At 39.6% G+C, this 23205-nt stretch overlaps 1 protein-coding gene across 7 annotated transcripts in view; it reads right to left on the reverse strand.

Annotated features, from left to right (window-relative positions):
• Window positions 1-23205, reverse strand: part of LOC131040226 (U11/U12 small nuclear ribonucleoprotein 59 kDa protein) — a 147544-nt gene that overhangs the window by 60822 nt on the left and 63517 nt on the right. For all 7 annotated transcript variants that reach the window (XM_059207737.1, XM_059207736.1, XM_059207733.1 and 4 more), the window contains one exon: window positions 10748-10813. In XM_059207737.1, the coding sequence (XP_059063720.1) occupies window positions 10748-10813 (66 nt within the window). The remainder of the gene's footprint in view (window positions 1-10747; window positions 10814-23205) is intronic.

A 23205-nucleotide genomic window follows, 5' to 3' on the forward strand; every position in this document is an offset into this window, starting at 1 on the left:
GACATATTTCAGTCACATCAATGAACCTTTGGGACGTCAGGATCCAGTTAGATCACCATTGCAGGCATTGCCCCTTCAATCAATCAATGAAGCAGAAAGATTCAGGAACCTGGTCCAGCGTACATGTAGTTGGATGGATAGATCTCACACGGTGGCCATTGAGTTTGTTACAAGGATGTCGAAGATCACCCATCAGGCTATCCAAGTTCTTGAGATTATTCACAGATTGATGGCAACAGTAGCTGCATTTGCCCATACCAAGGACGTTGTCATCCCTGTCTTGAAAGTTATAAGACACACATCCAGAAGAATTTTAGCACAAGAGAGGATCTTAGAAGGTGATTCTCACAGTTTGTTTCAGTGGTCAACCTTACTTCATATAAAGAGTGTTCTCTTTGAGGACATCAGTGTTAGATGTGGTCAAGTTGAGGAGGTGATCAATCCGATCCAGGACAGAGTATTTGAGGTACTTCGTACCATTCTTGGCAGAAGGATCGAGGTCGAGACAGATGTGGATTTACAAGAATTCGAGGATAGAATCAAGATTATCTTTCGCAAGGACGTAGATGTTACAGATGAGCAGTATGATCAGATGTATGCCACCATGCTCCTGATTGATAGAACAAAGGAACTTGAACCTACTTGGGACACAGCTCTTCTAGATGCATTTGATCAGGTTATCCACTTAGAAGAGAGTATCAAGAATCTTCCCGAGATTCCAAGCACAGAAATCGAAGGAATCGTGACAAAATTCATTGCATATGCTAAGAAAGAGAATTGGAAAGGGACTAAGATTCTAGATGAAAGGTTGTTACAGATGACATGACATCTTATTTCTCATTGGTTGATACCTCCTAGATTTTTGTGCCAAATTTAATATTTGGCTATGTATTTAATGTTGTTCAGTAAAAAGGAGGTCATTTGTAACAAACCCTAATTAGGGTTTAGGTGTCATGATCTTGTCCATTGATTTACTTTCAATCTGGACCTTTCATTGTAATTGGGGATGCTATTTATACCCCCATTTTTCATTTCATTTGGTAATAGTTAATAGTCGAATAGTCAGATAAGAGTGAAATAGAGAGATTAAAGTTAGAAGCAATTTTATTTTGTAGCAAGATTGAGTCTTGAAGAGAGAAATTCAAGCAATTGTTGTATATGATGACTTGGAAATCAATAAAATATTGAAGTTATGGTGTTTTGTTGCAAATTTCTTAAGTTATCTTCATGGTTGTTGGATGTACTTGAATCACGCTCAATCAAAGTAGTTTGTTAATTTGAAAGGCTAAGTGTGAGATTTGATATTTGGTGGGATTCGCAATCCAAACCACTAGCTTCTTGCTGATTGTAGGAACGCCTTGTGTGGTCGACTGGAAAACACTTTGCGTCCTTAACCTTCAAGCATTTTCGTATCTAGGATATGTACTTTCATAGTAGTGTCCTTGGTCTTTGATGCATTGAACACCATTATTACCTTAGAAGATCGCACTAATTTCAATTGAGTTGTTATCTTATGGCAAAATTGAAGTTGGTTGAGTCTTGCCAAATCTCATTCATGCTAAGTCGTTCATAGGGTTAGGCTAGATTAGACTTCCTTAAACCCTGTCCTTTTGCTATTTTTGAAAGTTCCTTTTAAATTAGTAAAATCTTCGAAGCCTTTGGAATTCGTAAGACGCCTTGGAGGAAACAGCAAATCACATCATACCACTAAAAAGCTTGTCCACACGTGGAGACCCCACTAAAAGAACCTTGGAGTCCATCTAACTGATCCTTTTTGCAGATCTTCAACAGTTAGAGACTATTTTCTCAAGAGAGGATAAGATGCCTGTCGGTATTTTATCCTGTGTATGATTGTGTACAAAATACACGTCAACACTACCCCATTTTGTTGAGGATTATAAGGTATTGTTAACTCCCTCTTAATCCCTGAGTTTTTACAAAAATCTCTAAATAATTCTGATGTGTATTCCCCCCCATTATCAGTCCTTAGGGTTTTGATTTTGTTACCTGTGTAGTTCTCTGTCAGTGATTTAAACTCTTTAAACCTACTAAGGATCTCTTCTGATTCTTTACCCTTCAGAAAGTAGATCCAAGTTTTCCTAGAGTAGTCATCAACAAAAATTACATAATACAAACATCCTCCTAGAGAGGGAGCGGACATGGGTCCACATACATCAGAATGAACTAACTCTAATAGTTTGCTTGTTTTCCTAGTACTATTATGGAAGGCACCCTTGATATTTTTACCTAGGGCACATCCCTTGCATGCCTCTGAATGATATTGCTGCAACTTAGGTAAACCTGTGACAAGGTTTCCCATAGATGACAAAGCTCTATAATTCAGGTGGCCTAGTCTTCTATGCCAGACCTCATTTGCATTTGTTGCTTCGTGAATCGGGGCTAGATTGGGCTCTGTGCACAGCTCATACAAAATAGCCTCGTCTTTGACCAATGACTTTAGCTTTCTTGATGGAAGAATTTTTTGGCCAAGCCAACACCTTGTTCTCCATGAAGGTTACTCTGTATCCATTATCTTCTAGGGCTGATATGGAGACTAGATTTCTCTTGATGTCGGGGACATACAGTACTCCTTCGAGTTGCAATGATATACCTTTCTTCAGTTTGATGGTGCAAGAACCAATTCCTCTAACTGGATGTGAGGAATCATCTCCGATGGTTACTTCCTCTTCATTATCCTCTGTCATGGAGTCTAGCACTTCTCTAAACCCTGTAATGTGCCTGGATGAACCACTGTCGATCACCCAGGAGTTAGACTTATTTGATGCATGGCTTGTAAGTGCTGAGTAGAGGACATAGTTCTAGGAGTTATCTTCTCTCTTAGATTTTCCTGCTCTAGCAAATGTGGCTTGTTTGGCTCTCTCTGGACATTTTGCAACAAGGTGCCCGAACTTATCGCACCTATAGCATTGAATATGTGATAGGTCTCTTTTTGAAGTGTTCTTGCCTTGATGACTCTTCCTTTTCCTAAACTGCTTCTTCTTGGTTGTCTTATTTGTGTTAGTATTTAGGACTTGAAGGTCTTCATCTATGTTCTTTTGTTTTACTCCCATCTTGTTCAATCTTGATTCTTCTTGGAGACAATCGTCCCTTAATCTTTCAAACTTAGGATATTTGGACCTTGCACTGATGCCTTGGACGAATGTACTCCATCCACTAGGCAACCCATCTAGAGCAATGAGTGTTAACTCTTTGCTTTTGATCTCGTAATCCAGAGTTGCTAGTTCATCTCTTAGAGTTGATATCCACATAAAGTAGGCGTTGATTGTCTCCCCCTTGTTCATGGTGATATGATTTATTTCTCGTTTTAATGCCAGAGTTCAACTTGCATTTGATATCTCAAATGTGCTTTCAAGTGCTTTGAACATTTTATAGGTTGTCTGATGTTTTCTTATGATGGGCATTATGTTGTTTCTCAACCATCAACTATTATTTTGATGGCTTTTTCATTTCCTTCAATCCATGCGGTTTTGTCAGGTTCATTTTCAGGTTGATCATTTTTAGTTTGAACAAATGAATCTACTTTGGTCTCTTTTAAGATCATCTGGATTCTGAACTTCCAGGCTGAAAAATCATTGCCACCTCCGAGTCTGTCTTCGAATCTGATAGCGTTGGCCATTGGAGAAATGTGATGTAGTATATAACCTTGTTCTTAAATTATTCACAAAATTGAATAGCCTCAAGTTCGATCAACTTGGCTCTGATACCATGTAAAAGTTATTGCAATTTCCAATTTAATAAACAAGTTATATGCTAGATAGTGTATTTCTGATTTTGGTATTATTATTATGACAATAATATTATCGTCTTTCTTTTCTGCAGGTCTGAAGGATGAACATGTATCGATTTCAATGTCATTCCTTTTCTTTTGAATGTTGTATATATAGTAAAGCAATCACAATCAAGTGGCACCTTGATCGGACATGTCTAAAAGACATGTCCGACCAAGATGTCACTTGGTCGTGACTGTCTACTAATTCATTCGGTGTTTATCATAACTTAATCGGTGCCATTACTAAATGATAACAAATCGATAAACACACCCGATAATGAATCGGTGTCAAGGCAAATGTTAACTGATTGATATAACCACACCCGAATGAATCGGTGTCAAGGCAAATGTTAACCGATCGATATAATCACACCCGAATGAATCGGTGTCAAAGCAAATGTTAACATATCGATAACTAATAGCATTATATATGTGCTACTGGGTTAATACCCTGATAGCATATTAATGCCGATCCATTTATGGATCGACATTAATGTGCTATCGGGTTACGAGCCCGATAGCATTAGATCGACGCTTAACTTTGTTAAGCAAGTCGTCGATCTAACCCATCTTTATCAATGTCAATATTATAATCAGATAAACATATTCAGTTCGGAAAGCATAATCAAAACAGAACAAGAGAGATTGATAGGTTAGGAGAGACGTATCTTGCATAAGCTACTAATGCATTAACAAATCCACCCTTCTCGGGGTTGCATTTTCAAGGTATGGCTAGGTTGCTTGCATGTACAGAAAGTCAAGTGCATGCACTTCCCTGCACTCCCAGACTGACATTTCTCTGCACACACAAGGGTCATGATCACTCTTGTAACAAATTTTCTATATAAAGGTTGTTAAGCCTCATTGTAAAGGGTTCTCTCCCTGCTAGCTTGAGCTATGATCTTTCACTTCTCTTGTATTTATCTTGCATTTTTGCAACTGTAAGTTTAGCCATTGGCCTTATAATGAATTGAAATCACCATTCTTGCCTTCCTTCAACTTATGAATGTTGTGTATGTTTCCTTACCTTCATCATAGGTGTATGTTTTGTGGCTCTTCTCTCATATATGTTGTGTTAACTTATTTCTAAGTGTGACTTGTGGGAAACCTTCTCCCCTCTTGACATTCAACGAATTCTAACTTCCATACATGCATTGGGGTCACTCATACAACTGAAGTTTGTGCATCTCCTAGGTATTTCAATTGATTCTTTGTGTCATTTCGGGTAGGGAGAGAAACAGTCTCTTCTTGGTGCATCACCTCCTTTTATTTTAAGCATTTCTCTCTTCTCTTTTCCTTCGCAAGTTGTTAGGATAGGCTTAGGAGTAAGTTTTGAAGTGTTGAGTTGATTCAACACCTGCACCTGGATTGAGAAGGAAGTCGGCCTTCTTCGAAGATCTAACCCCCTTGTGCAAGGTCCCACACTTCGGAGTTGTTTCCATGTTTCACAAGGTTGCTGAGTTGATAGCTCAGCAAGGGTGCAAGCTTTTGTGATAACAGTTACCAATGGTCGTTCCTCCACATAGAAGTCACGACTCTATGTGGAATCATGTCGATTCAACATAGAGTCGTGACTCTATGTGGACCACCGAGAGTGTATATATATCTCAGCCCTATTCCATTTGAGTATGACATACGAAGTTGTTATGATAACAAGTGTAGTCGGTATCGTGGTGAAAACATGAGCAGTCGATATTATTGTACTTAGAGCAGTCGATATGTTGTGCATACATCAGCAACCTGCAATATTATACAGAACATTGTGTGATCTTCAATTACAACTACTGTGCATAATTATTACATTATAATTTAAAATTACCTATATATATATATATATATATATATATGATCCACTTCAACAAAATGATCAACTTAGGCAAGCAATGAAGTGGTCAACTCAAAGTGCAATTCATGCATTTCTTTCTTGACTTGCTCAAATCCTTGGCATAGGTGAGATTTTTTCCTTCTCTTGCTCAAATCCCTAGCCAAGGTGAATTTTTCATTTACTTGCTCAAATCCCTTGCATAGGTGAGATTTTTTCCTTGACTTGTTCAAATACCCAACATAGGTGAGATTTTTTCCTTGACTTGCTCAAACCCACGATCACGATGATTATCCTTGGGTTGAGGAAATCCATGATTTGACAAAGGTAAATACATCATGATACTTGATCATGCAAGTGACTAAGTTTAATGAGGAATGAAGGTGATTAATGTGATCAACAACTTGGAGAGGTAAGCAAGTTTATCCTTGGGTGGCCAAAATCCACAACCTTCATCACATTTTTCCTTCACTTGCCAAAATCCCCAGCATAGGTGATATTTTTCCTTCACTTGCCAAAATCCCCAACATATGTGACATTTTTCCTTCTCTTGCCAAGATCCCCGGCATTGGGTGTGATTTTTCCCTCTCTTGCCAAAATCCACAACCAAGAGCAGATCAAAGTGAAATCAGACTTGCACAACTGAGAAATCAGACCTATAAAGTAGATAACAGACTTGATTCGCACATGAAAATCAGAAATCCGAACATCTAGAGTCTATATTAGATAACATGTTTTTGAAATCATATTTGATCCAAGAATTCCTTTGTTTTTCAGGTCAAGGGCCAGCAACTGGATGCATGGTGCGGGGAGGTGGAACTTATCAATAACAAGGGCAAAGTTTACAAGTCGAGGCTTGGGAGGCTTGAAGCAGCATTTCTTTACAACAAGGCATCAATTCAAGGATTCAACCACTACATAGGGATAGGTCTACGAAGAAAATGGAGGAGTTCAAATCAATGACAAGTGAGATAAGATGCAAGGGGTCAAGATTCGCAAGCATGAAGGATGAGATGTACAAATATCATCTATCTTTATGGACAGTGCTGTGAGAACTTCACAATGATGCAATGAAAGACTCACTACATCCAATAAAGCAATGAAGAAGAGGAAATTTCGCAATTATCTTGAATTTCCTCAAGAAATCAAAGAATCAAGGCTAGTACACCATGAAGATATCCCTACATCAATATAAGGATCAAGGTCAAGAGCAATCATGATGAAGGATTCCAGCATTGAAAGGTGAGACGCATCATGATGAAGGACAAGTGAAAGTGATCAAGTCAGATAAGATGATGCAATTTGGGAATATCTCCCACCATCATCTCATTCATCACGGGCTTGGAAATGTTGAGTATCAAGAGATATTGCTCGAATCACAAGCTATTCTTTGTGATGATCTACAAGGTGTAAGCTGAGGTGGCAACAACTCACCTTCATTCATCAATCAAGGTCAACTTGTCCATATTCAACAAACTTGACTCATCCAATGAAGAGGATAACTACCACATGTGGAGGCACAAAGTTCGATGTACCTGTTGTCACAAAATTTTGCACCCTTGTTGAGCTATCAACACAACCACCTTGTGAAACATGAAAACAACCCTAGAGCATGGGACCTTGCGCAAAGGGGTTGAATCTTCGGAGAAGGTCGACTTCCTTCTCAATCCAAGTGCAAGTGTTGAACCAACTCAACACTCTGAATTCTACTTCTAAACCTATCCTAACAGCTTGTAGAGGAAAGGGGAAGAAGAAAATACTAAAATGAAAGGAGGTGATACACCAAGATAAGAGATGTTCCTCTCCCCACCCCGAAATGACACAAAGAATCAATCAAAATACCTTGGAGATGCACAAACTTCAGTTGCATGAATGACCCCAAACACATGTATAGAGGTTAGAATTTGCTGAATGTCAAAGGGGAGAAGATTTCACACAAGTCACACTTAGAAACAAATTAACCCAGCATATATGTGAGAAGAAAGCCACAAAACATACACTTATAATGAAGGTAAGGAAACATACACAACATGCGAAGTTGAAGAGAGGTAAGAATGAATATTTTAATTCATTCTCGGGCAAATGGCCAAACTTACAGTTGCAGAAATGCAAGAAAATATACAAATCTTCAAGAGAAGTAAACGAGCGAAGAGTAGCTCAAGCCAACAAGTAGAGAACCCTTTACAATGAGGCTTAACAGCCTATATAGAGTACATTGGTCGTAGAGGAGAGACCAATGGTCAAGGAGAGGAAGCCTTGACCCTGGCGTGCATAGAGAAAAGTCAGTTAGGGAAGGCAAGGAAGTGCACAGACCTGGGGTGGTGTCCATGCAAGCAACTTGGCCATACCCTAACATTCCAAAGTCAGAGCATGCAGACGTGCCATGAAGGCCATCAAGCAACCATAGATAAGCATGGCCCTGGACTCCACTTGATGGTAATCCTACAAAACGCATTAATTGTGCCCCTATAGCTCCATGGATGAATGTAGATAAGTCGCAGGAGTTGGTGAACCATTAAGAGCCTTGAGTGTTGATCACGTCACCTGGAAATGTCACAAGTCGTCGGAAGTTAGACGTCGTGCCCTACTGCAAGGGGAGAGGAAACGGGAACCCTAGAATTCCGAGATTCCAGGTTCAAGAAGGGAAAGGCTTGAAAACTGGGAATTTCGCGATTCTGAGTTCAAGAAGGGAAAGGCCCAAGAAATGGGAATTCCAGGATTTTGGGTTCAAGAAGGGAAAGGCTTGAGAACAAGAAATTTTGAGATTCCGAGATTCCAAGTTCAAGAATGGAAAGGCTTGAGAACTAGGAATTTCGGGATACCAAGATTTTGGGTTCAAGAAGCGAAAGGCTTGAGAACTGGAAATTCTGGTATTTCAGATTCAAGAATGGAAAGGCTTGAGAAATGGAAACTTTGGGATTCCAGGTTCAAGAATGGAAAGGCTTGAGAACTGGGAATTCCGAGATTCCAAGATTCCGGGTTCAAGAAGGGAAAGGCCTAAGAACTTTCGCCTCCTGACAAGACAACTCTTAACATTTCATGATTACATTGTTTTTGTCCTTGATCAACTAGGGCAGCGCTGGTCCATGGAACATATCTCTAATTGGTTCTCATTGATGGACAAAGGATAATTCTAGGATTCCGGGTTCAAAAAGGGAAAGGCTTAAGAACAGGGAATTCCGGGATTTTGGGTTCAAGAATGGAAAGGCTTAAGAACTGGGAATTCCGGGATTCCAGGTTCAAGAATGGAAACGCTTGAGAACTAGGAATTTTGGGATTTCGGGTTCAAGAAGGGAAAGGGTTGAGAACTAGGAATTACAAGATTCCAGATTTTCGGGTTCAAGAATGGAAAGGCTTGAGAACTGGGAATTCCGAGATTCCGGGTTCAAGAAAGGAAAGGCCTGAGAACTTCCACCTCCTCACAAGACAACTCTTAACATTTCATGATTCCATTGGTTTTGTCCTTGATCAACTGGGGCAGCGCTAGTCCATGAAACATGTCTTTGATCGGTTCTCACTGATGGACTAAAGATGTCATAAAATGATAACAATACCTAACCACATCATTCATTGGTCGGAATTCAATGATGGACATGTGTCCAATTCGATGTAATTTTATCATTGGTCAAGCATTAAATGTTATGTTATCTAATGGGTGTAACAAACCCTAATTAGGATTTCTATCTATCTAAGTAGACGGTTGAAATTTGAGTCCTCGAAGGATTTGATTATCCTTCGTAGCGGTTCAATTTTCATATTCTACAAATATATAATCATGTAATATGTTCAAATATAAGGTGTGATATACATACAAATAAATGCATATTTATACCTATTTGAATACTAACTAAAATATATTAAATACAAATACCTATTGAATGCCAAGAGATATCAACCTTACTAGTATAAGACCCGTAGGCTCAAGCCCTACTAATGTTATCAAAAAGCATATAAAACAAACATAGAAACAATATATCCAGTCCATGTTCACCCCAAGTATCTAGGCAATATCGTAGGCAAACGCAAGATGTACCCAAGGGCACCCACGACCAATGGGCCCCCAAAATTCTATTTAAAAAACATTTAAATAAATTAAAAAAACCAACCTAAAAGCATCTACTCACCCTAAAGTGAGGGCATAACACTTTATTCAACTCATTTGACAAACACAAAAAGACCAAAACTATATTTTTTTCCTCCAAGCTGCCATTACTAAGTTTTGAAGATTAGTTCATTTTTTTCAAAGGTGAGGGCAACAAGAGAGTTGTTGGGAAATTCTCAAACTCTATCCAATTATAGCTATGTTCTCAAGTTATGGCATCAACTGGTGACATACCACACTTGGAGTACTACAATATGCAAATCTGAAATTTGTATGCAAATCTGAAATTAACTAATCTTAATGTGAAATTACCATAATTAGATCCATCTTCTTGATGATGCTAAAAATCAGCCAACATAACATTCTTAACAACACCAACATATGTGAACTTATAACAACAATAAATAAATTATAACATCACCATAAGATAGCAGCAAAGAGGCACAAATCAGCAACATAAAAACATCACATGTCATAGGATTTATGTGCAAGAACCCTTGCAGGAAAAAACTCCACCAAGAAGAAAGTAATTTTTTTGGTTCTAGCAAAACATAGAGCCAACAGATCACCTTCGTTATTGAATAGAAGAAAACAAATTATAAAGTTAAAAAGAATGGGAATGCACAAAACATAATAACAGAAGATTGATTTAGGCAATTTTATCTAAAAAATCATGAAATAAGAATTTTCAGAAAAGGTTTTTTTTGTACAAGAGATAAGTCCTGAAAAGAAAAACTTTGAAATTCTCTAAATATCAATAACTCCAGAGTTTATTTCTGATTAATAGGTTCATTTTCTCAATTTCCCAATTTATGTCTTTACAATTTTTTGTCATTTAAAAACCCTCATATTTTTGGTTAACCATGAATTTTGTAACCTTGAGAGTTGAGAGAAATAAGAAATGAAACCAGGACAAAACAAAATTGACTTTCATTTGCCATTTTCTTTTTCAGTGCCATTTTCTTATATCCCTTTTTCTTTTAGTTTTCTTAGTCTTCTTCATAGTGTTGTACTTGAAGAGTGCAAGCCATACCTCTGATTCCAGCCTTTGTTTCTCCTCTTTAGCTTTGATTTTTGCAATCTCCTTCATCTTCTCCACCTGCAGATAGCATCCTAAAAAGTGATTTGGAAGATTAAAAACCTTCTTTTATATTCACAGAAAATCTGCAAACATATGAAGCATTGCAAATCTTAAAAGAATTAAAAACTACAATAAATATACAGAAAGTTTGCACACACATACAGCAACACCAAAAATCTTTTGGAAAACTACCTGACCATACCCTAAAAACTTGAAACCAAACTGGTCTTCAGAGATATTTGAAATATCCTACTATTGTAAGAAGTTAATTAGAATGGCTCCTCTTGGAAGAAAAAAAGACATTTAAGTGAGATAATTTGGTTAACTTGTTAATCCAGTTCTCTATTTTATATTACACATTTTAAAAACACTCCCATACATTCTATACCTCAATTCAGTATGCATTCGTTCACTCAGAAACAAACAAACTTGCCTTGTACATCTCCACTTCCCAAAGATGTTTTGGAGATCATGATGGAAGTACAAAGCAACAGATGCCCATGGTTATCAAAATAGACAACCTGAAAGACAAACACAGCAAATAGAAAGACCTAATCCTTGATCTCGTTCTAGAGGAGATCGCTGCCATTAAGGGAAGAGGATCGGTCTCTTCAAGCAATTGCTGTTCCCTATCCAATCTCAATATATCCTGCCTGCAATATCCCCGATTGCTGGAAAAAGACGATTGTAGCATGTTTCACAATCAATGAAATTGTGAAGTCTAATGTGTGTAAGACAATTTCATATTATGGTTTTGCTGTTAGATCGGGGGCATGACAAGTGAGTGGGGCAACCTGTGCCTCCAATGGATGATGAAATCCTTGAGCCATTGTCTTACTTCTTGGAGGATATTCCCATTAAAATGGCTGGGATTCCCTCTGATTTGATTCCGTCTGATAATATAAGACTTCGAAACCAAATCCTTTATTGGCAAATTTCTGTGAAGAAGCCCACCAAGTGTAGAAATTACTCAATGGTTTAAGCACTCTTCGAGAAAGATTGAGTGCCTTTCATTTTTGTCGATGCCCAAAGATTTCTTTCACATCCAATTTAGATTTGAGAATCAAAAAATTGTATGGCTAAATGGATCTTTCTTTGACAAGATTCAGATTTATTTATGCCTGTGGAAGCTTTTCTTCAATGCAGAGACTGAAACTATTACTAAGTTTCCTCTCTAGTTTTGTCTTTACAGATTTCCTCTATTTCTAAGAAATCCAAATTTGATTAGGAGGTTGACAGATATAATGGTAATTTTGTGAGAATGCACCTAAAGAAGATGATCACAAACACAACTTTGTTAGGATCTGTGTTTTTGTTGGCATCTCTAAATCCTTGCATCATTCCAGTCACATTTTGTGAACTATGAGGGCCTTCCTCTTAAATGTTTTCCCTACAACATGTTGAAAATTAATGTTTACATTATGTAATAAAGTCACCTTACTGACTTAGTGATGTTAGATTTGTGTTAGTTGTTGGAGGTTGCTTATATAGAGAAGTTTTGGCAAGTTACATGGCAATGCAATGCTTTATAAGCATTTGTATAATTCTTTGTAATTTAAGTTGTAGGTAGAATCAGGTGCGTCGGTATGAGCAATTTTCTTGCCCTTTGGTATGGTACATTCAGGTACATATATATATATATATAATGTCCCCTTCCCAAATTGCACTAACTTTTACCTATAAACATAAATTACACAAATTAGGGTTAGGGTTTTGACTTACCAATCAATTAACAAAATTAATAAAATCAAATACATAGCAGATTTTTCAACTCACTAAATACTCCAGCATTTTTGACATAATGTTCCAACAATGACTTCCCATCTTGCTGCTACAGTATCATGAATAGTGCCGCGCTACAGTAACGTGAATAGCGTCACGCTACAGTGGCGTGAATAGTGTCATGCTACAGTGGCGTGAATAGTGTTGCGCTACAGTGCTGCTACAGTATTAATTAGTCTTCAATCAGTCCAATATCTTCATAAAATCATCCCTTCAGAATGGCATAAGCATTTGGACAAGAAGTGAAGAAGGTATGAGCAAAAACACCAAATCTGCCTGTAGCTGGAGATGCACCCAAACTGCCTGCTAATGAAGCTAATAGCAATGGATTCCAAAGGCCAAACCCCAAAGGAATGACGTCTAGAATGTCACAAGCAAGGATAGACGTCCCCTAATGCCAAGAACGGATCTGCAACTCACACATTAATTTCTTCTCATATTCAACATGCCGAATGAAGCCACAAAAGCTTCCTTTTATTCTTTCTCCAAGGGTCGACCCAACTCACTTGAGCAATGTGGGATAAAAGATGTGCAATATAAAACATATTAAAATATTCACTAATGTCTCCCTTGGGTGCCCCTTCAATTTGCACACATACCCATAAAAATAAATATTAAAGTAACACTTTAATATTTTACAATTAAATTAAATGTTACTTTAATAACACTTCAGGCATTAAAATATATTAGCAATCGGACTCCGAATAGCGAGAGTAATAGCTCATCGGAAAGCTCTCGCTGAGGAGTAACGAATCCCATCACCAAAGCTAGCCTTCGTTGTGTCCTGCTGACTTACTAAAAATAGTAAGTATGCCTAAAACTAAGTAAATCAACTCCGTTTTAGCCCACACTGGAAATGACTAGGCCAAAACACTCCAGGATCCCCTTAAACCCTTCGTTAGCCCTTAGGACCATGTAGAGCTAGGCTAACGCACATACACTTGGTCAACTACTAAAGTGGGAACATTACAGAGAGAAAGAGACATGAAGGTTTGCTTAGAGCAATTTCTACACCAAGCCCAAGAAAGATTGCCTTTTACAACCTTCTTGCTCCACTTGGCGGCTCGCACTTGCTTGCCTATCAAATCCGCTTATCTCATATTATCATGCCTTGTAGGGGAACGGGTCGAGAATGCAACCGGGTTCCTTGACTCATCTATGTAAGGGCCATCCAAGCTCTTGATGCCACTTTGGTCATCCTAGGATGGCTTACTTATTAGCCCCTCGTTACCGCTCCTCCACAAGGGTGTATTCTTATGATGCAAACATTATTTGAATATTATCAAAAGAAACATATTTTTTATTTATAATGAAATAATTTGATACATTATTCACACTTAATCAGGATTGATTTCCAATAAGATATGATTAATTCAAATCTGATAAGTATAGTTTTTTCCTAAGCACATCATATCCTTTAAACTGCTCTAAAAGGAATAGAATGGAATGCTGCAATAAAGTAATGCATTTTTTATATGCTACTAATATAAATAGCAGAGATGCACTGAAATGATACAGCATACCCGGGGCTGATTCCTTATTTCCTTGTGTAATCGCTGTGATCAGACCTGCGGGTCTCTACTCAAGTTTCTTCACTTCCTCGGCGATTTCCCTTCATGAATGATGGGCTGGTCTCTTATACCTGTGTTCCTTGAATGAGAGGTTGTTGTGAGGTATTCACACATCGCCCCATTGCAAATGGGGACCCCCACTTTTTCGCTTTCTAGGTTAGTCCTCTTAGCTTAGTTGTTAGTTGTAATTGAGTCTTTGCTATTAACCTTTTGTTTGTAGTTGCTCAGAAGCTGGCCAAGTCTTTCTCTATGAGATGAAGTGAGGTTTAACATTCCCTTTGCCCAACCAAGGCATAATCTCTTCCACTTCTCCTGATCCTGTCAGTGGGTGCCCAAACCCAATCACTCCCATTTTCATTTCCTTCCATTTCCACCTCCCCTAACACTCTTCACTTCCATTTACCATACCTTCTAACTCACCTACCTTCCTATCCTCTACCCTCCATCCACCTTTCATACCCCATACTTTAACCTCCTTCACATCTCTACATAACCTACCACACCTACATTTACACCTACCTTTGTCCACACCTACACCTTTCACCCTCCTATCTCCATACCCCTTAGCTTACCACATCCTAACCTCCCTACCTACTTAATTATTGCCATTTCCCACCTTTATTCCTAATTACCTTCTTCTACCCACACCTTTCCACTTTATCACCTACCCCCATCCTAGCCTACCCATATCCTATCCCTATCCTAACCTACCACCCTATCCCCTTACCCTTTTTCCTTGCCCCTTATAACTCCCATTATAACCTACATCCCCTTTACCCTTTCATTACCCCCTTATACCTCCCACTCCACTTTATTCCCCAACATATCCTAACTCCCTCCACCCCCTTTTACCTCCCACATCCCAAACCTCATTCCCCCCCACGTATCTCCTACTTCCATCATTTATATCCCTTATGTCCCCCCTTTCCTCCAACATCCCAATCCCCCTCTTTTTCCACGTAGCAGCTACCCTTAACATTTCCTACCACTCCCCCCTCATATTTCTCTCCACCGTATCACATTACATTTTGGGCCCCACAAATTCTAAAATGGAGATCTAAAAGGTTTTCTTAAGACAGAGTATTTCATTATTTTCCCTCTCTACCGTATTACATTACTTGGGCCCACAAACTTGAAAGCTGGAAGTTTTAGAAGTCTTCACATGCCTTGCCACATCATTGCTTGGGCCCCAGTAAATTCTAAGATGGAGAAAAAGTTTTAAGGCATATGTTTTTTAGTATCCACCTCACCATTATGAAACATGTTCAAGCCCCTTTAATCCACGGTAAAATATAAAGGCAAGGTGTGGCAACACAGAAGATAGGGAGCTGGCCTTTGAATAAGAATGTGTCACTTAAGGAGGATAGAGTAAAAGACCTCTAACATCCAACGCCCAATATAAAGAAGGCATTTCACTTCATTTTCAAAACATCATCCAAGCATCAAGGCACAGTGAAATAGACCGAGAGAATGATCTATCAGAACTGAAAACGTCATCTGATCATATAAAATCAGAGCACATAAGAGATGAAGGATAGACAAAGATAATATGTACTTTACGATGTTTGATATCTTTTCATTTGTCTTGCAGGTAAAAGCAAAGGGGCAGATTTTGAAAGAATTCCATTACATTATCAGACATGGAGCGAGTTTGATTATATAAAACTTGTCCTTGAACTGGTCCTAGAGCGAACCATTTCTTGAAGGCTGTCCCCACAAAGGACATAGAGCCAAAAAAAATGAGATTAAGGTCCTGTCCTTAGCAGGTACGAAGGGCGAATTTGATTATAGGGCCTGTCCTTGAAGAGGGCATTGAGCAAAGTCCTTGCCTTGAGTTTGATCATCAAACATATGAAGCGATTTGATAAAGAATACATTTTTTAAGGGACTGACCAAAGCAAATTTATTATAGGTCCTGTCCTTAGGACAGACATGGAGCGAAAATATAATTTAGGTCTTGTACTTCAAGAGGATGGTGAGCGAATTTCGGATATAGGTCTTGTCCCTAAGGCAGTCATAGAGCGAAATATGCATCATAAGTCCCGCCTTCATCAAGAACAGTCAGAAAATTAATTATAGGTCCTGTCCTTCAAGAGGACAAAGAGCGAAATTATCATTATAGGCCCTGTCCTCATCAAGGACACGGAGCGAACTCCCTTGTGAAGCTTGTCCTTAGGGAGGTCTTAGAGCGAAAACTCTATCATAGCCCTGTCCTTCCAAAAGACCTTAGGCGAGATCATTTGCTTACCTTGTCCTTGCTGATTTGCATACCTTCTCCTTGCCGATGGTCATTGAGCGAATTTGAATTTGTCTTTGCCTTGTCCTTAGAAGGGTCAGAAAGCGAATTTGGAGCTGTTCTTAGGCTTGTCAGTGAGCGAAATTAATCATTTGATGCCCTGTCCTTACCTTGGTCAAGGAGTGAAATTAATCATTTGGAGTTTTGTCCTTACCTTGATCAGAGAGCGAAGTTTTGTTATAGGTCTTGTCCTCATCAAGGACACAAAGCGAAATGTGTTATATGTCTTGTCCTTAGGCCGGTCATGGAGCGAATTTTATCATTATAGGGCCTGTCCTTGGAATGGACATAGAGCGAGCTGCTTATCTTGACCTTAACTACTCAAATAACATGAAATGAATTGATGAGAACATGCATTACAAAGGTAAGCAATCAAATTTGACATATAGGTCCTGTCCTTGGGAAGGACAGAGAGCGAAAATTTCATTTATGCCTTCTCTCAAAGGTCAAAGAGCAAAATCTATGTTATAGGTCCTGTCCCTAGCAAGGACATAGAGCGAAGTGCATGTACCTTGCATGAGATCCGAAGCAAAATTCAACAAGGCAAGTATTTTGGCACCTAAACAAATTCAAAATTTTAAAACAATGATTTACCAAGTCGGCCAGCACCAAGAAGGATAATTTACATTTTGTTTACACCAGATCAAGTCGGCTTTGCACCCCAAAAGACACGCCTCTACCCTAGGTCGAATATATATGAGAGGTTGAAAGATCATTTTAACATCAAGTCAAATCCCTCTCTATAAGCAGCAGATCACCGAATCACTCCAGCAAGACAGCAAATTTCTCCAACTAGACATCAGATTTTGTCAGCACATAAGCAAATTTCATTAAAATATAAGTGAATTGCTCCTGTACAAGGGCAAAATTAGACTTTGAAGGTGCAGACTTGATGATCAAGGAAGACAGATTTCATCATTAGACAACCTAGATTCACCCTTAGACATTAAGTTTACCTCTTAGACAGTGAATTCAGTTATCAAAAAGCACATATCAGACCTGCAAATGTAGAATAAGAATTAAGTCAAAGTGGGAATGTGTAAAGGTTATATATTGTGTGAGATTGATGCCCATTTGTTTGTTTTGCAGGAAGCAAGGAATGAAATCTAAGAGATCAGATTAGAGGAAGATTGGAGTAAAGACCTCAAGGAGAAAGTTTTAACACCAATGACAAGATACAAGGAAGATGCCTTCCAAAAAGCTTCACCATGCAAATACAAGAACATCAAGGAGAGAAGATCTCAAGATATTCAAAGAATTTCATCCAGCATATAGGCGAAATTCATTATTGAGGATGCAGGTCTGATGTCTTGAGAAGGCAAATTTATCATTTGAGTATTGAGGAAAATCTAATTTGCTCAGATTGGAGGCCTATCAACCAGTGACTTCATCTTTAGACAGCCCAGATTTGCCATAGGACATTCAAATTACCCAGTGAACTTATTGATTGCATTTAGATAGAAATTGTACAAAATCAGAGATTATGTCAAAATTAAGAGATTATATAAGCTGTATATCATATAAGTTTGATACTCTACTTGCTTTGTTTTGCAGATATAAAAGGGGAGATCATACAACTACCTTAAGGCAAGATATACAAGCAAGATTGGAGGCTGACCATGACAAATACTCCTATCACCACTATGCAAGATCAAGAGGAAGCTTCATCAAACACAAAGGTATTTAGGAGGAAAAAATCTCAAGCATTCTCACCACATCCTGGAGGCATGATGAGATCAAAGTAATGTTGAGGATAAGTTATACAATCACTCCAAGGCAAGCAAGTGAAGGCTATACCATCACCACTACTTTGAGCAAGCTTGTAATGTCGAGTATCAAATCTTCCAAATCTACAAGCAAATTGAAGTGGCATCCCAGTCACCACTCACCAATCAAAGGGGTTCCACATCAGCATGTCTAGATGCAACACCACCAACTACACCCTCCAAGAACACAAACTCAGACGCATCACCAAGTGGCTATAGGAGCAGTCGGAGGGGGAGCAACAACAACAGTAATAATAATACCCCACGGGGTTGCATCCAATACGATGCAAAAGGCAGACCAATGATACAATGTCGAAGATGTAACGAATGGGGCCATTTTGCACGCGACTGCCAGAGTGGTGTCGGACAAGGGGGAGGGCTACTCTGCAAATGGTGTGGGTCGGGCAATCACGAAGATGCGGAATGTCCAAGGCAAAAAGGCGTGAACATGCTGGAGGTAGTACGGTCGGCACCAGAAGTACTGGCCATTACCCGATCCCATACAAGAAAACTAATATACCCTGACCCAGGTACAGAAAAGGAAAGACTAAAGGAGGCACAAGAGGAAGTAGAAAGGGAAATGAGTGAGGAACGGAAAAAGACAGCATCCTACAAAACCACCAACACCATACGAACCGACTCCGAAGCAACCATAATGAAAGAGCTGCTACAAACCACCATGTCGGTCCGCGTAGTGGATCTGTTGCAGACACTACCACAACTGCGGATAGCTATAAACCAAGTGGAGGAGACCAAGAAGGAGGGGACGACGCCGAGCCACAGGGAGGGAATGGAAGAAAGGAACCACTCAAAGGAGACCAACGACCCTATGTTGATGACAGTAGGGGTAGGCAAGACACCAGTTGTAGTAGAAATGGAGATTCTCGGGTTCAGGCTTACTAACACCATTGCAGATGGTGGGTCTGCTGTAAACGTGCTACCTGAAGAAACATGGAAAACCTTGGGAAAGCTGACGCTGTGGCCACCTAACTTCCACCTCGTAGGAGCCGATCAGCATGGCATCAAACCATTGGGCACGCTTATGGGCCAAAAGGTAACTATCGGGACACAACACTTCTTCTTAGATTTCATGGTCATATCGTTGGAGCGGAAGGGATATGATGCACTCTTGGGAAGAGGGTGGCTTATCACGGCCAAAGCAGACCATAACTGGAAGAAAAATACCCTTTCCATTGAAAGTGAGGGGAACAAATATGTCATTGACCTTCGGAACCAGCAGGTGAGTCAAGAAGTGGCCTCAGATTCCGGATCAGAGGAGGATACCGCAAGGGAAAAAGGCGAGATAGAGCCGAATGAAGAAGGGGTACTCCGCCTCGGCAATTGTTCAAAAGATGAGACGAGTTCTCTCAGTGGACTATTCCACTAGCAAATGGAGGACTATGAGATCTTCCAGCCAGAGTGCAATGTGTTAGAAAACCTCGAGCTGGAAAATGATGACACCTACCCGCCACAATTTGTTGAATACGAGGAAGAAGGGGCAGAGGTAGACAAAACCCTGGCACATCAATTTGATAAAGAGGTGGTACAATACGAGGAACCAAAGGTTCAGAGCACCAACCTAGGGGATGAAAAGGACCCAAGAGTAATAATGGTTGGAGATGACTGGGACCCTGTGCTAAAGACGGCAGCATTTAAGATATTCTTGGTGTATAAAGATGTGTTCGCTTGGACTTATAAGGATCTGAAGGGAGTACCCCCAGAACTGTGTGTACGTCGAATGCCTTTGATGGAGGGGGCGAGGCCTGTGCGGAAACGCCCCTATGGCATTGTTGTGACGTATTCACACATCGCCCCATTACAAATGGGGACCCCTACTTTTTTTGCTTTCTGAGGTTCGCTTTCTAGGTGTTTAGGGTTTGTCTGTTAGCCTTTGCATTTTGAGTGTCACCAGGGGATCAATAGGATGGTAGGCTTTGCTTGAGCCAGGGGAGTCAGTAGGTGCCCCAGAATTAGGGTTTCTTTGAGAGTCTTCTTTAGGGCCTGGTTTTGCTCTTGTTGCTAATTGTGTCTTGCTTTGTGAGTGGGTATCATCCTTGAAGGTCTGAGTTAGGTCAAGTTGGTGAGTGATGAAGTCTGGAATGTCATCCTGATCTTCAAATGCCCTGAAATTTGGCTAAGTCTGGAATGCCCTGGTCCTGAAATTTGGCTGTCTGGAATGTCTTGATCCTGAAATTTGACTAAGTCTAGAAAACTGAAGAATCCTCCAAAAACTAGATTTTGCAATATAACTCCTGGAGGTCCAAAACCACTCTCAAACATCCTGAAAGTATATATGGAATTATCTTTCTTCTTTCTTATACTTAAATGTTATATTCCATAAAATGATCCTAACGGAGAGTCCAAAATGTCAAATTTCACTCCTGACCCTTCCAAAGGGTCCAAAGCGAATTTCGCTCTTGACCCTTCCAAAGGGTCCAAAGCGAAATTCTCCATAAGACATTCTACTTTGACCAAAACCTAGAACTAATACATTCCTAGGCTTGAATGAAGGCAAAAACTCTTGTTTGAATGAAGAAATGTGAAAATGAAGTCAGGATCTTGGCCAAGATTAGGAATTTCGCTCCTGACCCTTCCAAAGGGTCCAAAGCGAAAATCTTTGTGCACCTCAATTTATCACTTGTCAAGACCAATTTCATAGTTACTTAGGCATGTTTGGGGGTGTCTTGACATGTTCTAACCTTAGGAGGTGAGTGAAGGTGGATGAGGTGAAGATTTTAGCCAAGAATGAGAATTTCGCTCCTGACCCTTCCAAAGGGTCCAGAGCGAAATTCTTGAAACACTCATTTTTTCCTTTAGCAAGAGTCAGGACCAAGGTAGAGATGCATGAAGAAAGATCTATGTTTGCCCCCCAAGGAAGATTAGAGTTTGAAACATCAAGAATCAAGGTCAAAACATGATTTTCGCTCTTGACCCTTCCAAAGGGTCTAGAGCGAAAATCCTTATAACTCTTCTTTTCTTCCTTATTTTGGCTAGGCGTTGGCTTGATGGGAGATGAATGGGTATGTTTTTGCCTTAAGAGGGAGTTTGATTGATTTTGAAGAACAAGATTTTGGCCTAAAGGAGAATTTCGCTCCTGACCCTTCCAAAGGGTCCAGAGCGAAATTCATCATAAACTTCATTTGTTGCCTTGTTTGACCTTGAAACCTTCTTCCTCAGGTGGAAAATGATCTAAGTTTGCTTCTTGAAATGGTTTGTAGTTTGAAAAGTGAGTAATCTGGCCTAAAATGTCAAATTTCGCTCCTAACCCTTCCAAAGGGTCCAGAGCGAAAATCCTCCTAAGGCTCATTTCCTCCGTAGTTTGACCAAATTTTGAGTTGCAAGGCATCTTGAAGGGAAGTGTGGACATGATTTTGCCATTTGAAATGTTTGAAAGCGTTGGAGAAATGAAAAATCAAGCTCAAAACATGGTTTTCGCTCCTGACCTTCCAAAGGGTCCAGAGCGAAAATCTTCATGGACCTCATTGTCTTCCTTGTTAGGCCAAGTTCTTAGTGTCCAAGGCATGATGGAGGAGGGATAGACATATTCTTGCCTTGAGAAAGCAATAAAAGATGAAATATCAAGCCTAGAATGAGATTTTCGCTCCTGACCCTTCCAAAGGGTCCAGAGCGAAAATCTACCTAAGATGCATTTCCTTCCTTGTTTGACCCAATTTTGATGTCCAAGGCATGTTGAAAGAGAAAATGGGCATATTGAAATCTTTAAGGACGTTTGAAAGAGTTAAGGAATGAGTGTTTTGGCCAAGGAAGGAAATTTCGCTCCTGACCCTTCCAAAGGGTCCAGAGCGAAATTCCTTACAAGCCTATATTTTTAACCTTGCTTGAGCTTAAAACCTTGTTCCTAGGGCAAAGAGAGATGAGATTTTACCTTGCAATAAAGATTGGGTTTGAAAGAATGATGATTTTGGTCTAAAAAGGGAAATTCGCTCCTGACCCTTCCAAAGGGTCCAGAGCGAATTTTCTCAAAACCTATCTTTTCCCTCAAATTTATGCCAAGTCTAGTGTGGGTCAAGATTAGAGGTGTCTTTAGGCATGTCCTTGAATGGTCAATAATTATCAAGTTTGAAGGAATTAAGCCAAATGATGAAAATCGCTCCTGACCCTTCCAAAGGGTCCAGGGCAAAAATTCTTCAAACACCTATTTTCCCTTGCAAAATCAAGTGAAACTTGGGTTGGACATGAGAGGAGAAGTGTTTTCTAGCCTTTTGAGGTGAATGCAGCTTGAAATGATGGAGGAATAAGCCTAAATGATGAAAATCGCTCCTGACCCTTCCAAAGGGTCCAGAGCGAATTTTCTCTAAATCACCTTTTTTCCCAATTTTGTGCCAAGCCAAGTGCTGACTAAGGCGAGTTTTGATGGGAGAGGTCCTTAGGAATGACTTTGACTTAGCAATGATTATCAAACTTGAAGGAATTGAGCCAAAAAGTGATTTTCGCTCCTGACCCTTCCAAAGGGTCCAGAGCAAAAATCTTAAAACCACCTATTTTCCTTGCAAGTCTAGTCAAATGTTAGGTTTTCATGGCTTGGATGGGTGCGAGGAGACATGTTCTTGCCTTTTGAAGTTAATTGGTGTTGAAAAATGATGGAAATTAGCCCAAACCAAGGATTTCGCTCCTGACCCTTCCAAAGGGTCCAGAGCGAAAATCCTAGGATCACCTACTTTCTTTGCAAGACAAATTAAAATTTTGATTTTTATGGCCTAGATAGGAGTGAGGCAATGTGTCCTTAGCCTTGGAGGTGAATTGAAGTTGAAAGGATGGAGGAACATGCTCAAAACTTCAAAATCGCTCCTGACCCTTCCAAAGGGTCCAGAGCGAAAATCCTAAAACCTATGTATTCCTTTCAAGTTTATGCTAAGACAAGACTAGACCAAGGTAGAAATTGCCCTTGAGACCACCTTTGAGTTGATGTTGGCTTCCAAAAGTGATGATTCTAGGTCAGAAGAAGATTTTCGCTCCTGATCCTTCCAAAGGGTC

Source organism: Cryptomeria japonica, chromosome 7 (assembly GCF_030272615.1).
Source record: "Cryptomeria japonica chromosome 7, Sugi_1.0, whole genome shotgun sequence".
Classification (NCBI taxonomy): domain Eukaryota; kingdom Viridiplantae; phylum Streptophyta; class Pinopsida; order Cupressales; family Cupressaceae; genus Cryptomeria; species Cryptomeria japonica.